The sequence below is a fragment of the Neophocaena asiaeorientalis genome, unplaced genomic scaffold, assembly GCF_003031525.2.
Source record: "Neophocaena asiaeorientalis asiaeorientalis breed wild unplaced genomic scaffold, Neophocaena_asiaeorientalis_V1.1 scaffold603, whole genome shotgun sequence".
In the NCBI taxonomy this organism is placed as follows: Eukaryota; Metazoa; Chordata; class Mammalia; order Artiodactyla; family Phocoenidae; genus Neophocaena; species Neophocaena asiaeorientalis.
The window spans coordinates 862,570-875,446 of NW_020175662.1; the positions used below are offsets into that span (position 1 = coordinate 862,570).

Below are 12,877 nucleotides of genomic sequence, written 5' to 3' on the forward strand. Positions count from 1 at the left end.
GTCCGGGCACAGAGGAAGGAAAGGGCCCCCCGGGGGCTCCAGGCGATGCTCCACCGGGGAGTGAAGCGCAGACGGCCCTCTGAAAAATAAAAATAGGAAAAGAGGAGATGAACAGAAGAAGTAAATTCACTGGATGATTTTTAGGGTCTGAAACTTTGCCTAACGTGTGTATTATGGAGAAATTCACACATCTGAGAATGTGGGCTTAAAGGCGCAGTAAGTTGAGTGGCCTCGTGTGTGACACTCTAGGGCTCGTTTGCAAAGGGCTCACGTGTCTCTCACTTCTGGTACCATCCTCCAGTTTGGTTTTCATGAAATCAGTTTTCATGTTAAGAAGCTAATGTGATTTCCTTGCTCTTGTGAGAGTATCTGTATTGGAGAACAAATGCACACCTCCGACCACCTCTGCTAACGTGCACGGTATGCAGAGGGAGCAGGTTGCACAACCACCGTGATGGGTCAGGAGACGGTTCAGGCTCTATTGCCCCCAGCAGAGCTGTCTACTTAAGGATGGGGGCTCCGGGATAAGGAGGCCTCAGCAGCTGCCCGGCAATGGGAGACCCAGCCTGGGGCCCGTGAGCTCACCCTGCTGAGCTCGTGGAGCTGGGCCGTGAGGTCCGCCACCTGCTGCTTCACTTGCTTGTGCTCAGTGGTCTCCTTTTCAAGTTTCTCTTTCATTTTATTCAAGGTCTGCATCATCTCTTCCTTCTCCTGGGCCTTGGCATCGCATTCTCGCTCTTTCTTTTCCAGTTTCTGTTGTAACTCATTGTGCTCTATACATGAAAACAACTGGACATGAAAACGGTGAACTCTTCAAAGCTGAAGCATTTTCTCTAAACAGAAGATCGATTGAGGGTGATTGTGAGGCTCTTTATTATGATTTATAAAATCATTCCTCTTCTCCATCAAAGGGAGCAACTCATGGGCTCAATGGTGCTCGTGCTTGGAGGGGGCCTCAGTTGAACAACTTTATCAACTACATTCTGTAAAAGGCTGAAGAGGCCCTCCGGTCCCAGTTCCAAAGATGGAACACAGGCGTGAGCAACTATTTGTGGAGGTGAATGGCGCCTGCTTGGTATTTAATTTAGAATCCTGTCCTAGAAATGGCCCTTTAGTCACACTAGGGAAAATGACTATTAACAGGGCCTCTTTTCACAAGTTAGAAATGAGAACTAGACAAGTCCAGTGTTCATTAGCTGGGTTTGCTGGCTCAGGTCCCACTAGCAGAGGGGCTGAAAGGGAGGATCCTGCCCTGGGAGGAAGTGCTGCTGCCGGACCCAGGGTTTGTCCCAGTGTGGAGTCATTGCTCCCACTGCCCTCAGAGGGCCCCTTGGACTTGAAGTGTTTTATGCGCTGGCAAACAATTCTTAAAACTTGTGAAAGCAGATGTTATTATCTCATCATTAAACACCTTAAGGGTTTTAAGTTAAGTAGTACCTGCTGAGCATGAGAATCACGATAATACGCGGAGAAAAATATTAGCTCTCAGCTGTAGTTGCACTCACCGCCCCCAGTCCCGCTATAACGGAACAAGGCATCCCATTTAGCATAATGCTTACTTATGTTGCCAACACACCTCCTGACTCTAGCACTTACAGGAGTAATACTCTTTGGAAAAGAGGACTAATGAAGTTTAGCCTGCAGATTTTCATTTCAAATACTTGGCCCCCATCCCTAGTCTTTTTATACCAATAAACCTACTAGAGACAGAACCTACTGGGGCAGAGCTATACAGAGCTGGTCTCTATTTCTGAATTTGATAACATTTAAATTCTTGCTTTCTCTGTCTTTTACTTTCTCTCTTCTTAGTTCTCTAAAATCAGAGTTTGCAGAGAAGGGTTCAAGTCACTAAAATCCTTGGATTTTACCAGGCTTGGAGCTTACCAGCCTTGGAGTTAGGATAACCATCAACCCGCTTCTACCACTCTGTGGATGCTTCCCTGACTTCTTCAGCGACATCTAAAAACTACCCCACTGCATCCCACTTTCCTTCTTCTATCTCTGTTTCATTCCTCTTTGACAATGTAAGACCTGACTTCCTATTATCGGTCATTAGCCTTTGACAAATCTGGCCAAGCCTCAGAACCACCTGAGAGATTTTGACATTTCAGGACTCACAGACCACATTCCAGGGAGTCTGTTCTATAGATCAGGGGCAGGGCTTAGGAACCTGTGGTTTTCAAATGCTCCTTAGAGGATTCTGATAAAGTGCCCGGTATGGGAAGCTCCAGCCTAAAGGATTATCTCCACAAATCGTTCTCCATTTGCTAAGCTTTTATTCAGTACTTACTGGGTATCCGGCACTACAGAGAATTCTCCCCAGATATTCTCCACCTTTCAGGTCCATAGTACTTCCTGTCTCCTCACAGCCTCCACCCTCTGAGAAATTCATCAACAGGTACCCTATTTAATAGAACTTTGCTACTTGACACTTCCAGAGAAGAATGAATTTTACCGACAATATCTCCTTTTTTGCACTCTATGCATGACCTCACTTTAAACCATCCTATTCCTCCAGCTGATCTCGGCCATTTCCTCTTGTACCCCTCGACTGCCTAAATGCTACAAAACTTTCTACCATTTACTAGGCAGCTAATAAACGCCAGGTACTATGCTAAAGTCCTAATATTTGTCATTTACTCTTCACAACAACCCTGTGAGTTAGATGTTAATCTTCACTTTGCAGAGGCAAAGACTGGAGGGGTAAAGGACATGACTTAGCCTACCCACACAGTCAGTCAGGGGCAGAGCTGAGACCCAGACCCAGAGCCCAGCACCGTGCCTGCCCCATGCAGCCATTCAGTACATACCCACTGCATGAAGGACTGAAATGACTCCAAAGCTTATGTCCTAAGTAAGTACTCTCTTCAACTTGCACACCTGAGTCTCCATGCTCTAGAGTATATCCCTAAAGTACCACTCATTGACCATCTTCTCGGGTATAATTTTCTCTTTACCCTAACTTGTTGTCAGCGTCTCTATTCTTTCTATAGCAGTTTCTGGAATTAATTTATAAAAATGTATGTGCAACCTCACTTATCTGAGACCTATCTGAATTCATACGAGGAACCCACAATATAACAGAACTTCATATTCGGTATTTTCCGATATCAGTGGTGAGCCTGCTTTTCTGCTCAATGGACAAAACGTGATGAGAGGAAAGGAAATGCTTCAGCATCTCTTGGACCATATTTTCAACACACTGAATACTATGGTGAGTGCTACTGTATGTCACTGGCTGTGAATGAGTCACTTGGACAGGGAAAAGGAAGTCAGTTAACCAGCATAGTGAAAGAGTAGTGGCCGGGAGTATGACTGTTTTCTCAAAGGGTCCAACTTTAATTTGCTAATATTTTGAAGGAGGGGAAGAGTTATACTTATTCTGTGAGTGGTTTGGCATGGTGACAGGCACAAATGACCGCCCCCCCCAAGTCATTTGATGCTGAGAGTTGATATCAAAGACATACTGAGATACTCACCAATGGCTGGTCTGTTAATGTTTCACAACATGTACATCTCTAATGGTCAGTGATTTTCTGCATGATTTCTCTTTTATAACTGGTGCCAAATTAAGGTCACGTGGAGAAATGGGATGCTGGAACCAAGTTGCCTCTGCTTCTCTTTCAAAATTCTGGGTAATCCCTGGTGTCCCTGATTATAGTTCTTAAAATCTAGTGTGCTTTAAAGAGCAGTTATGGGGAAGGCTGGGATGAACGGTAGTTAAGAAAATCTGAATGAATGAATATTGAACAGTAAATGCTTCAAAAATGCTTCCAAAAATGAACGGTGGTTTAGAAAATTTGAATTAGTGAACATTGAACAGTGAATGCTTCAAAAAATGATTATAATGAAATGATAAAATATTTGGGAACCAACATGACAACTAAGATAGTCTGATTCAAGAAAAACCAGGCAAAATGCCCTGAAAGCATGGGGGAGGGGAAAGGCTGTTTATACACCAAAGTCAATGAGAAGCATCAATGCAAATTTCTAAAATATACAGTAAGGAGAGTTGTCCAATAACCAGTAACATGACCTCTTCTCTTGTCAGGACCTCATCATTTACCTTTTCTCATTTTTTCTGCTTGTTCTTTCCACTGCTTAACTTCATTTTCATTAACCAACCTGTATGATAGTTAAAGGAGCATTCATTACAAAAAGCGTAAAAGGCCCACTGTTAAATGCATGCTCTCTAGGTAGAAAAACTGTTTAATGCAGAGAAAGCCCTCAGCATGCTTGAAACCCATTTTAAACCCAGATGTTACATACATATATATATATATATATATTACATGTATACATATAGGAACTCGTATCTGACCTCTAGAACATTTCAGTTCTCCCAGCTGCTATTTTGAAGTAGGATAATACAAATGTCTTATACTGGTGCTATTATCTCAAGGGTAGCAAAATAAGAAGAAACTTACATCCGTACGACATTTTTAATATTAAAGTTTTCCAAGGGCGTGGAGTCAGGGTCCTGACCTTTGTCATTCTGAATAACTATTTGCTGTATAATTCTATCTAGGAGTAGCCAGTACTGAACGGTGTTGCCACTTCTCTTGTCTAAAAAAGAAAAGAACAGTGGAGATACTTCAACTGGTTTCAAAACTTGAACGAATATTTTTCAACAGAGGTCACCCGCCAGAGCCACAAAACCAGACAGATGTTTACAACCCTTCCCAACGTTTCTGGAATTCTGACACACGATGATCATTTACGTGACTGAGAGGCACTTGCTGCCCCCTTCTAAATGTGTTGTAAGGCATATATTTATTTTTAAAATCAAAGCGAGTTATAATTCATTTCATCTTGAGAACTTCACAACACCCCTTAAGCTGTGCAGAGACACACTGGGCTGTCACAAAACTAAGGTTTGGAATCCCTGGTGTGCACCCAACCTAAGCCACACTGTTCAGAAGACAGAGCCCTTTGGATGATGTCCAAACATTCACAAACACATGCATTAAGTCACAAACACACTCACAAGGCATTTGGAGGCAGTGGTGCAGGATGGACATGAAGTGAGGGTAAGCTTCACTGTGGGTCAGCCTCTTCCTGGTCAGCTCAAACATCTGAGTAGCACTTTTTGTGTCTATGTGAACCTGTTTCATATGAAAAAGAAATCTAAGTCAAACATCCAAGTTCTTCAATTCCTGCAAGGTAAGGTAAGCAATTACAAGGCAAATAGAAGCTAATCCTGCCACTTGGATAGCAAAACAGAAATCTGACTTTGCTCTTAGGTTACATGTCATCTCTATGACACACATTACAACAGGGACATTTGTGAGCTGCTGAGTCAAATTAGAATAATTGTAAGCACATGTACCAGTTCAAATCTTTTGGCAAATTCTAGTTCATCTTCATTTCGGAGCATTTCAAAAAAATCTAAATGCCTGAAAGACAATTAAAGAAAAGCTATTAAAAGTTGAACATCCTACAAACACAGGCACATAGGAATCAGGACATAAATACTAAGGCCTTTCCTAAAATTTCAGAGATATCTCTAAAAGAAGTACGACAACAAAATTTGAATGCCTTCTCTTAACTATGTTCTAAGGAAAAAAGACATCATCTGACTGAAATGAGATCACTACAAGAGACAAATCTGAAAGCCTAGGATGCGCAGCACATAGAAGACAATTCATGAAAGTTTATCAAATCCAGATTCTACTCATGGAATCTCTTTATGGAAAAACAAGCCCATATAACTAACTTGACTGACCACTGAATTAAAGATTACAAAAGAAATGTTCATGCCTTTCACTTATTCATTCAAATACTTATTGAGCCCCTATTATTGACTGGGGAATGATAAGTTCTGTGAAGACAAATCCAACAGCATAAAGGGGGTAGAGAATGATGGGAGGTGAGGTGAGGTGAAGAATATGAACACAGTGGCTGGAAAAGGTCTCTGCATGGGAAAAAGGGAAAAAGCGATTTGGACATCTGTGAGAAGATCTTTTAATGCTGAGGAAATAGCATGTGCCAAGGCCCTGAGGCAAGTGTATTTTGACATGTTCATAGACTATCAAGGAAAAAAGCATGGTGGAGTGTGTGAATGAGGGAGAAGCGTGGTAGAAGGAAAGATTTGAAAGCTGGTAGGATATGTTAGAAATCGTAAAATGACTGCAGACAAGAGCAAATGAACAGGAAAGTGGAAATTAACATTCATAGAATGTCTATCAAAGGTGCCATGTGATTCCACATGTTTTATAGTCAGCTTTCATAACAGTTCTGCAGAATAGTGTTATCATCATCGTCACTATTTCTTTACATATAAAAACAGTAAGGGGGCTTCCCCGGTGGCCCAGTGGTTGAGAGTCCGCCTGCCGATGCAGGGGACGTGGGTTCGTGCCCCGGTCCGGGAAGATCCCACATGCCGCGGAGCGGCTGGGCCCGTGAGCCATGGCCGCTGAGCCTGCACGTCCGGAGCCTGTGCTCTGCAACGGGAGAGGCCACAACAGTGAGAGGCCCGCGTACCGCAAAAAAAAAAAAACCAAAAAAACCCAAAAAAACCCAGTGAGGTTCAGAAAAATTGAGTAACTTGACCAGAACACACAGCAGGTAAGCGGCAGGACTGGGATATGGATTCAAGCCTAATGCCAAAACCTACACTAAGTTCTCTACACAAGTGCTGCTTCTTTCTTCGAGAAAGTCTTACTATAAAAACATCATTACCTGGTCTAACATTTTGGTACAAGTTCCTTAGGTCACAAGTAGTTCATAGACTGGCACTATACACAAGGAAAACACATGAACTATCTCATAATAGTGTGACTTACCTATCTAATGTTGAATTTTCATGTTCCCTTAATTTATCTATTACAGGTTGAATTCCCAACATCAGAAATTCATAGCGAAGATGAAGTCTAAAGTCCAAACTTTCCTGAAAGCAAAAGGGTGATGGAATACATTTTTAAGCTCTTTAGACTACACAGTTGGTAATCTTTTTTTTAAAGATTATTCTTTAATAATATATGTTTTAAATTGTGGTACAGAAGGCTCTTACCACTCCTGCGCCTTGGCTTAGCACTGCATTGATGAAGGACATGATGGCAGTCTTGAGACTCACTTCATCTCGATACCGCCCCGTGCTTTTATCCAAGTCATTAATTAATGTCTACCAAGGATATAGATGTAAAAACAAAGGACCGAATAGTTACTAACCGTACGCTCATTTTATTAATTTTTTAATACTCTGAAGTTAATTTTTAAAAGCTTGTGTTTAGTCAGAATTACATTGATCCACAGAAAGCTACCTTTTTTTCCTTAAGATTAGTCCTAAAAACTCTACTTTCAAAATTCTTACATCATATATGTTTACATATACATGTATACAAAGTACAAAAGACTGTGCTTCGTTAACTCTGCTTACTTTTTATATTTGAGTATAAACAATGTGGTGACATAATCTCGCTGTTTATATTGATACTACATCAAGACTGGCAACACATAAAATTTTCAGGGAACACCCATTTAGTGGATCAAAAAGTGTTTTATATAATGTGTAGGAAGCAGGGCTACATTTTTAAGTTCAGTACAGTAGTCTCCCCTTATTCAGAGGGGATATGTTCCAACATCCCCAGTGGATGCCTGAAACCATGGATAGTACTGAACCCTATATATATTCCTGTATAGACTATGTTTTTCCTACATTAATGGCTGGGTGTTGTATACAGTGTGGGTATCTAGAGAAAGGGATGATTCACATCCTGGGAAGTACTGAGCAGGATGGCACAAGATTTCATCATGTTACTCAGAACAGCTGCACAATTTAAAGCTTATGAATTATTTCTGGAATTTTCCATTTAATATTTTTTAACCGCAGTTGACCTCAGGTAATTAGCACTGTGGAAAGCAAAATTGCAGTTAAGAGGGGGACTACTGTAAATCCACAACCTCAGATTGATCAACTACAGAAAGAACATTCTACTCTCTACCTAAGAAGAAGGAAATGCTTGAAGTCCCATCGTGAATGCTCACCACAGGGGAAAATCTCAAGTTAACATTCCCCCTTCGGGGCCAGAAAAGGCACTGGTCTTAAGGCAGGAATGAAGAAGTGGCGAGGAAGCACCTACCTGAAAGCGGGTTCTCTCGCTGGCGTACTTCTGGTAGTGCAGCATGGCCTGCAGAACCTTCTTGTGGCCCCCGGGAACCAGGCACACAGCGCCCAAGATTTCCAGCACAGCCACCTTCGTCTTAATGTTCTCTGTGCTCAGACTCTGAGCAATTACATTAATACTCTCAGAATGAGCCAGGACGTGAGCCCGACCTTGAGAGTTGTTCATTAGCGCCTTTATACATCCAATGAGAGAGGTATGTATTCGAGACTCTGAGGTCTCGTAGTCCATGGTCTTTAGAAAGTTGAGAATACATGACAGGCCGTCCAGGTCAATGAATCGGGTTACAAACCTGTCACGAGGAGAAGGTTAAAATGTATCAGACTTAAGTCTTTTTGGAATATTTTAATAGCCCTTAACAGAAAGTTTAGGGGGCTGGTGGGCAGGAGAAAGTAAGAAGATGTAGTTCCTAAAGTACCCAAAGGCTTACATGAAGTCTTCTTAATTGGAGGCCTCCTCCTTGGCCCAGATCCAATGGTCAGGTCTAACCAGAAGTGTGAAAAAAATCTCCAATTGAGTTAAAAAGATCTTAACCGATATGAATAACCAATGAACAGATCTTATAACCACAGAAAACCAGGAACAAGAAGACATTCAGAATATTCACCTTAGGTTAAAGTCATCTGCTGATCCTGTGTTATGATAGCATCCAGTCCTCATGCATGTTTAAGTGTTGACCACTGACCCAGGCACGTCCCATACCAATGAAAAGTCAAAGACCATCCTTAAACTCCAGGATATTTACTTGCCAAACAAATGATAATCTATCTACTTAGTTTTATAGCAAAAACCTTCTTTTGTATGGCATGCTATATGGAATCCCAATATATAAAACAAATAAAAGCAATACTTTGTACATTAATTTTTGGATATTTATAGCACTTATTTAACTGTAAAGTCAATCAATGAGAATAATTCACAATACACATCTGTAGGTTAAGCCTCTGAAAAGTTCAAAAGTAACATAACCTGTTGATGTGACTACTCCAGAAATTTCCAAACTTATTTAGCCTTGGATAACCATTAACATCTGAGAATGCAGAACACACATAGAGAGGGAAACACTGATCTTGTTAGGATAGACTAGAAAACTTTTGATATACTACTGTATATGATTTTTGAGGAATCAGTACATTTTTTCCTAGCATTTTATAGTCAAATATAGGGAATTTTATTTCTCAGCTATTTCATCCAACCACATCACCCAGACCTAGCCAAGTTTCATTCGTAGCACTAGTGCTGATGAAATGCACCTGTAAGCACCCCCATATCCCACCAAACCTTAGAGGATTAATGGAAAATGAACGTGTGGGAGGCACAGAGTAGAAGCTGATTGCTCATCCATTTCTTTTATAACCGTTTTATTGAGATATAACTCACATGCCATAAAATTCATACTTTCAAATGTGTAATTCAGTGATTTTTAATATATTCACAGAGTTGTGCAACCATGGCCACTATCTGATTTTAGAACACTTTAATTATCCCCAAAAGACCATTTTCCTCTCTCCCTAACCCCAGGCAACCATTTATCTTTCTGTCTCTATGGATTGGCCTTTTCTCGATATTTCATATAAATGGAATCATACAATACGTGGTCCCTTGTGTCTGGCTTCTTTCGCTTTGCATAAATATTTTCAAGGCTCATCCATGTTGTAGCATGTATCAGTACTCCATTCCGTTTTAGGGTTGAAAAATATTCTGTTTTATGGATATGTCACATTCTATTTATCAATTGATCAGTTGATAGAATTTAGGTGTTTCCAATTTCTGGCTATTATAAATAATGCTAATATTCGCACACAAGGTTTTAGGGACATGTTTTCATTTCCCTTGGGCTACATATCGAGAAGTAGAATTGTTGGCTCATATGGCAACACTATGTTTAATATTCTGTGGAAATGTCCAACTATTTTCCAAAATGGTTGCACCATTTTACATTCCCCCCAGCAATGAATGAGGGTTACAATCTCTCCATATCTGCACCAACACTTATTAGTTTCTGCCTTTTTGTATTTTAGCCACCTTCATGGATGTCTGCATATCTTTTAACCGAAGAAAAACAATTTATTGAATGTTCAATGATTAAAGTATTTCATCCACGGTTCAATTACATGTTTTTAATTTAAGACTTCCTCAAGAGTTTGGCTATTGCAGAAAAATAAAGAAGAAAGGAAGGGAAAAAGCAAGGGGAGAAGAAAGTAGAAAAGCAGAAAAAGAAAAGAGACAAGTAGTACACGCTACCCAGTATAAAAATTACCTCATTGGTTTCGTCCTTAGTGCTGTCTTCAAACTCTCTATAGTTTTACTTCTCTCTTCTTCCTCTTCTTTCTCTAAAGCCAGCAGAGATTTTCTCTATGCAAAGAAAACTAAAGTTACTTCTTCAATTTTTGTTTTAATTATAGTACAAGTAAGGCAAGCCCACAGATTACATGCTATCACTTTTAATACAAATAATCAATAATAATATGACCAAGATTTACTACAAGCCAGAATGTAGACCAAAAGCACCAAGAATTCCACAAATTCATTCTCTGTACTACAAGTTACTTCTTCTGAATTTAAATAAAGTTTTAAGAAAATGTTGAGAAATCTTAGTAGAGATTAAGTTGTCCAAACACTTGTGTAACTATTCTATAACTACACTCTGATGAAGATATTACTATTTGATAGAAAAGGGAAGATTAGACCTATAGTTAAATATAACAATCTGACAATTAAAGTTAACATTATCACACTATCAAAGAGAGGCAGGCAGCAATCTTTCCATGCTATCTCTTCCATTTCTCAGTCAAAAAGTGTAATCTTAAAAAAAAAAAAGTGTAATTTTTTACATTTTTTGTTACATCCAATTATTTTTTAAGAGGAACGATTAAATTGGACCTGATACAAAGATAGACAATTCCTCTGGAGTAATTGCTTACGTTTTAGAAATGATTAAGGTTCACAGACTTGTTAAAAAGTCTTTTCCGCTCCTTTTATGCCATGATCACCTAAATGTACTAAAAGTATCGCCAAGTCTTATGGCCCCAGGTGCTTCTACCCCACGGAACCACAGGTCCCTTGCCTTCCTCCTACTCTTAACATGTGCTTGTCCGGTCTCAGTCTTTTTACTTGTTACCCATTCTGACAAAATGCATGGTTGGGAGACAGATTGGGGTACAGAAAAAAACATCTGGCTCTTATCCACGTGTCTCAATGGTCCAGTCTCTCCCTTTCTTTCAGGTCCACACATCATCAAGGGGTGACTTTACTTAATTTTTTTCAAGTTAACAGTACAAGCATTAAGTAACTAAATGCTAACTAAAACCTAAATTTGACTTCACACTTAGGATGGTGAAGCCCAAAGCAAACATATATCAGTATCATTTATGGCAAGTGAAATAAAAATCAGTAAAGTCTTGTTTTGTAAACTTGAATTGTTTCTGATAAAGCTGCCCTCTTGCTGGTGATGCGCCCAGACAGCTGTCACCAGAGGATGGTAGGGGAAGAGGCTGCATGCAGAAATAGCCAATGAATTTCTTCACAGCTCCGTGAGACCCATATCCTGGAAAATTGAGCACAAATCCAGCCAAGTACATTTAATCTCCTGTGGCACAGCTGAACTTGTTCAGACTCTTAAGCAATCACTTTGAATCTGTAGCCCAGAATCAAGACTTTTATGAACATCACTTCTTGTTCCTAAGCTTAGTCACCCAAACCTCCCAAATTAAAACTACACACGTTTCTTATTGTGGTTCATTAATACTAAATAAAGATGCATATATTTATCCTTTTAACAATCTTGGAGAGGGTATAACCTCCAAATAAAGGCAGACTACATTAAGATTCTTCCTAGCAGAGTTAGGAGATTTATGAAAAGTCAAGAAATTTAAATTGGAATTTCCTTCCCCAATATAAGGACTATTACTTTCCTCTCAAAACAGAAGACAGTATACTCTTTTCTGTGTGTAGTACAATGAGAATTGAATCTAAGATTGTTTATTTTATTGAGAAAGTCGAGGTTACGGAGATGAACCTGACATTCTAATGTGACTTTTCAAAATAGAATAATTTATGTGGAGTCTCAAGTTTTCAAGCTTCACATTTATGGAGAAGTCTAAATTTGCAGCTTTTCGACAGAAAAGGGGATCTGCCTACATTTCTGAAGACGGCTGCTAGTCCAAACATCCAGTATGCACCTTGCCATACACTGGACTGGCTTGTGGTGGCCTCCTTGGGTGCTCTATGCACTTACTAAATCCCTGTTCACATGAGGAGTGGGCAAAGGAGGAAGTGCATCCTAGCAGCGAATCTTCCAGTCAAAGCTGCTAAGGTTTACACTGGAACATGCAGGGCCGAGAGAGAGATGCGCAAACCAGGCACAGAAATCATTCCTGGTATGGAGTCTGGAACCAAGCTCCTGTTTGAAATATCTCATTGGTGTGAAATCAATAAGCCAACCCGCTAAGCACACTGAACTTCACCTCACATCCTTGCTCCCTGAGACTGCACGCAGAAGCCACACACCAAGAAAGCCCAGGTCCCTCTGGAACACGCACTCTTTTATTATATTGTTTTTCACTCGTTAAAAGCCAGCAGATCACTCAGGGGTCCTTTAAAGAACAAAGCATTCTTGTTACGACGCTTCCATAAAGTAACTGAACTTGTTCCACAAAGGGCTTCACAGACCAGTAAGCGCTGCGGTTCTCAACCTGGACTGCTTATCAGACTCTCCAGATGCTTGTCCCACCTCAGAAAAGCTGGGGGTGGAG

At 40.3% G+C, this 12,877-nt stretch overlaps 1 protein-coding gene across 2 annotated transcripts in view; it reads right to left on the minus strand.

The window, feature by feature from the left end:
- The window catches only part of DAAM1 (dishevelled associated activator of morphogenesis 1), a 172,006-nt gene that overhangs the window by 49,740 nt on the left and 109,389 nt on the right, over positions 1-12,877 (minus strand). For both annotated transcript variants that reach the window (XM_024731489.1, XM_024731490.1), the window contains exons 5-14: positions 10,384-10,478; positions 8,082-8,415; positions 7,013-7,123; positions 6,786-6,889; positions 5,330-5,396; positions 4,988-5,105; positions 4,428-4,566; positions 4,067-4,125; positions 586-773; positions 1-79 (exon numbers count right to left, since the gene is read on the minus strand). The exon at positions 1-79 is cut by the window's left edge and continues 251 nt beyond it. In XM_024731489.1, the coding sequence (XP_024587257.1) occupies positions 1-79; positions 586-773; positions 4,067-4,125; positions 4,428-4,566; positions 4,988-5,105; positions 5,330-5,396; positions 6,786-6,889; positions 7,013-7,123; positions 8,082-8,415; positions 10,384-10,478 (1,294 nt within the window). The remainder of the gene's footprint in view (positions 80-585; positions 774-4,066; positions 4,126-4,427; positions 4,567-4,987; positions 5,106-5,329; positions 5,397-6,785; positions 6,890-7,012; positions 7,124-8,081; positions 8,416-10,383; positions 10,479-12,877) is intronic.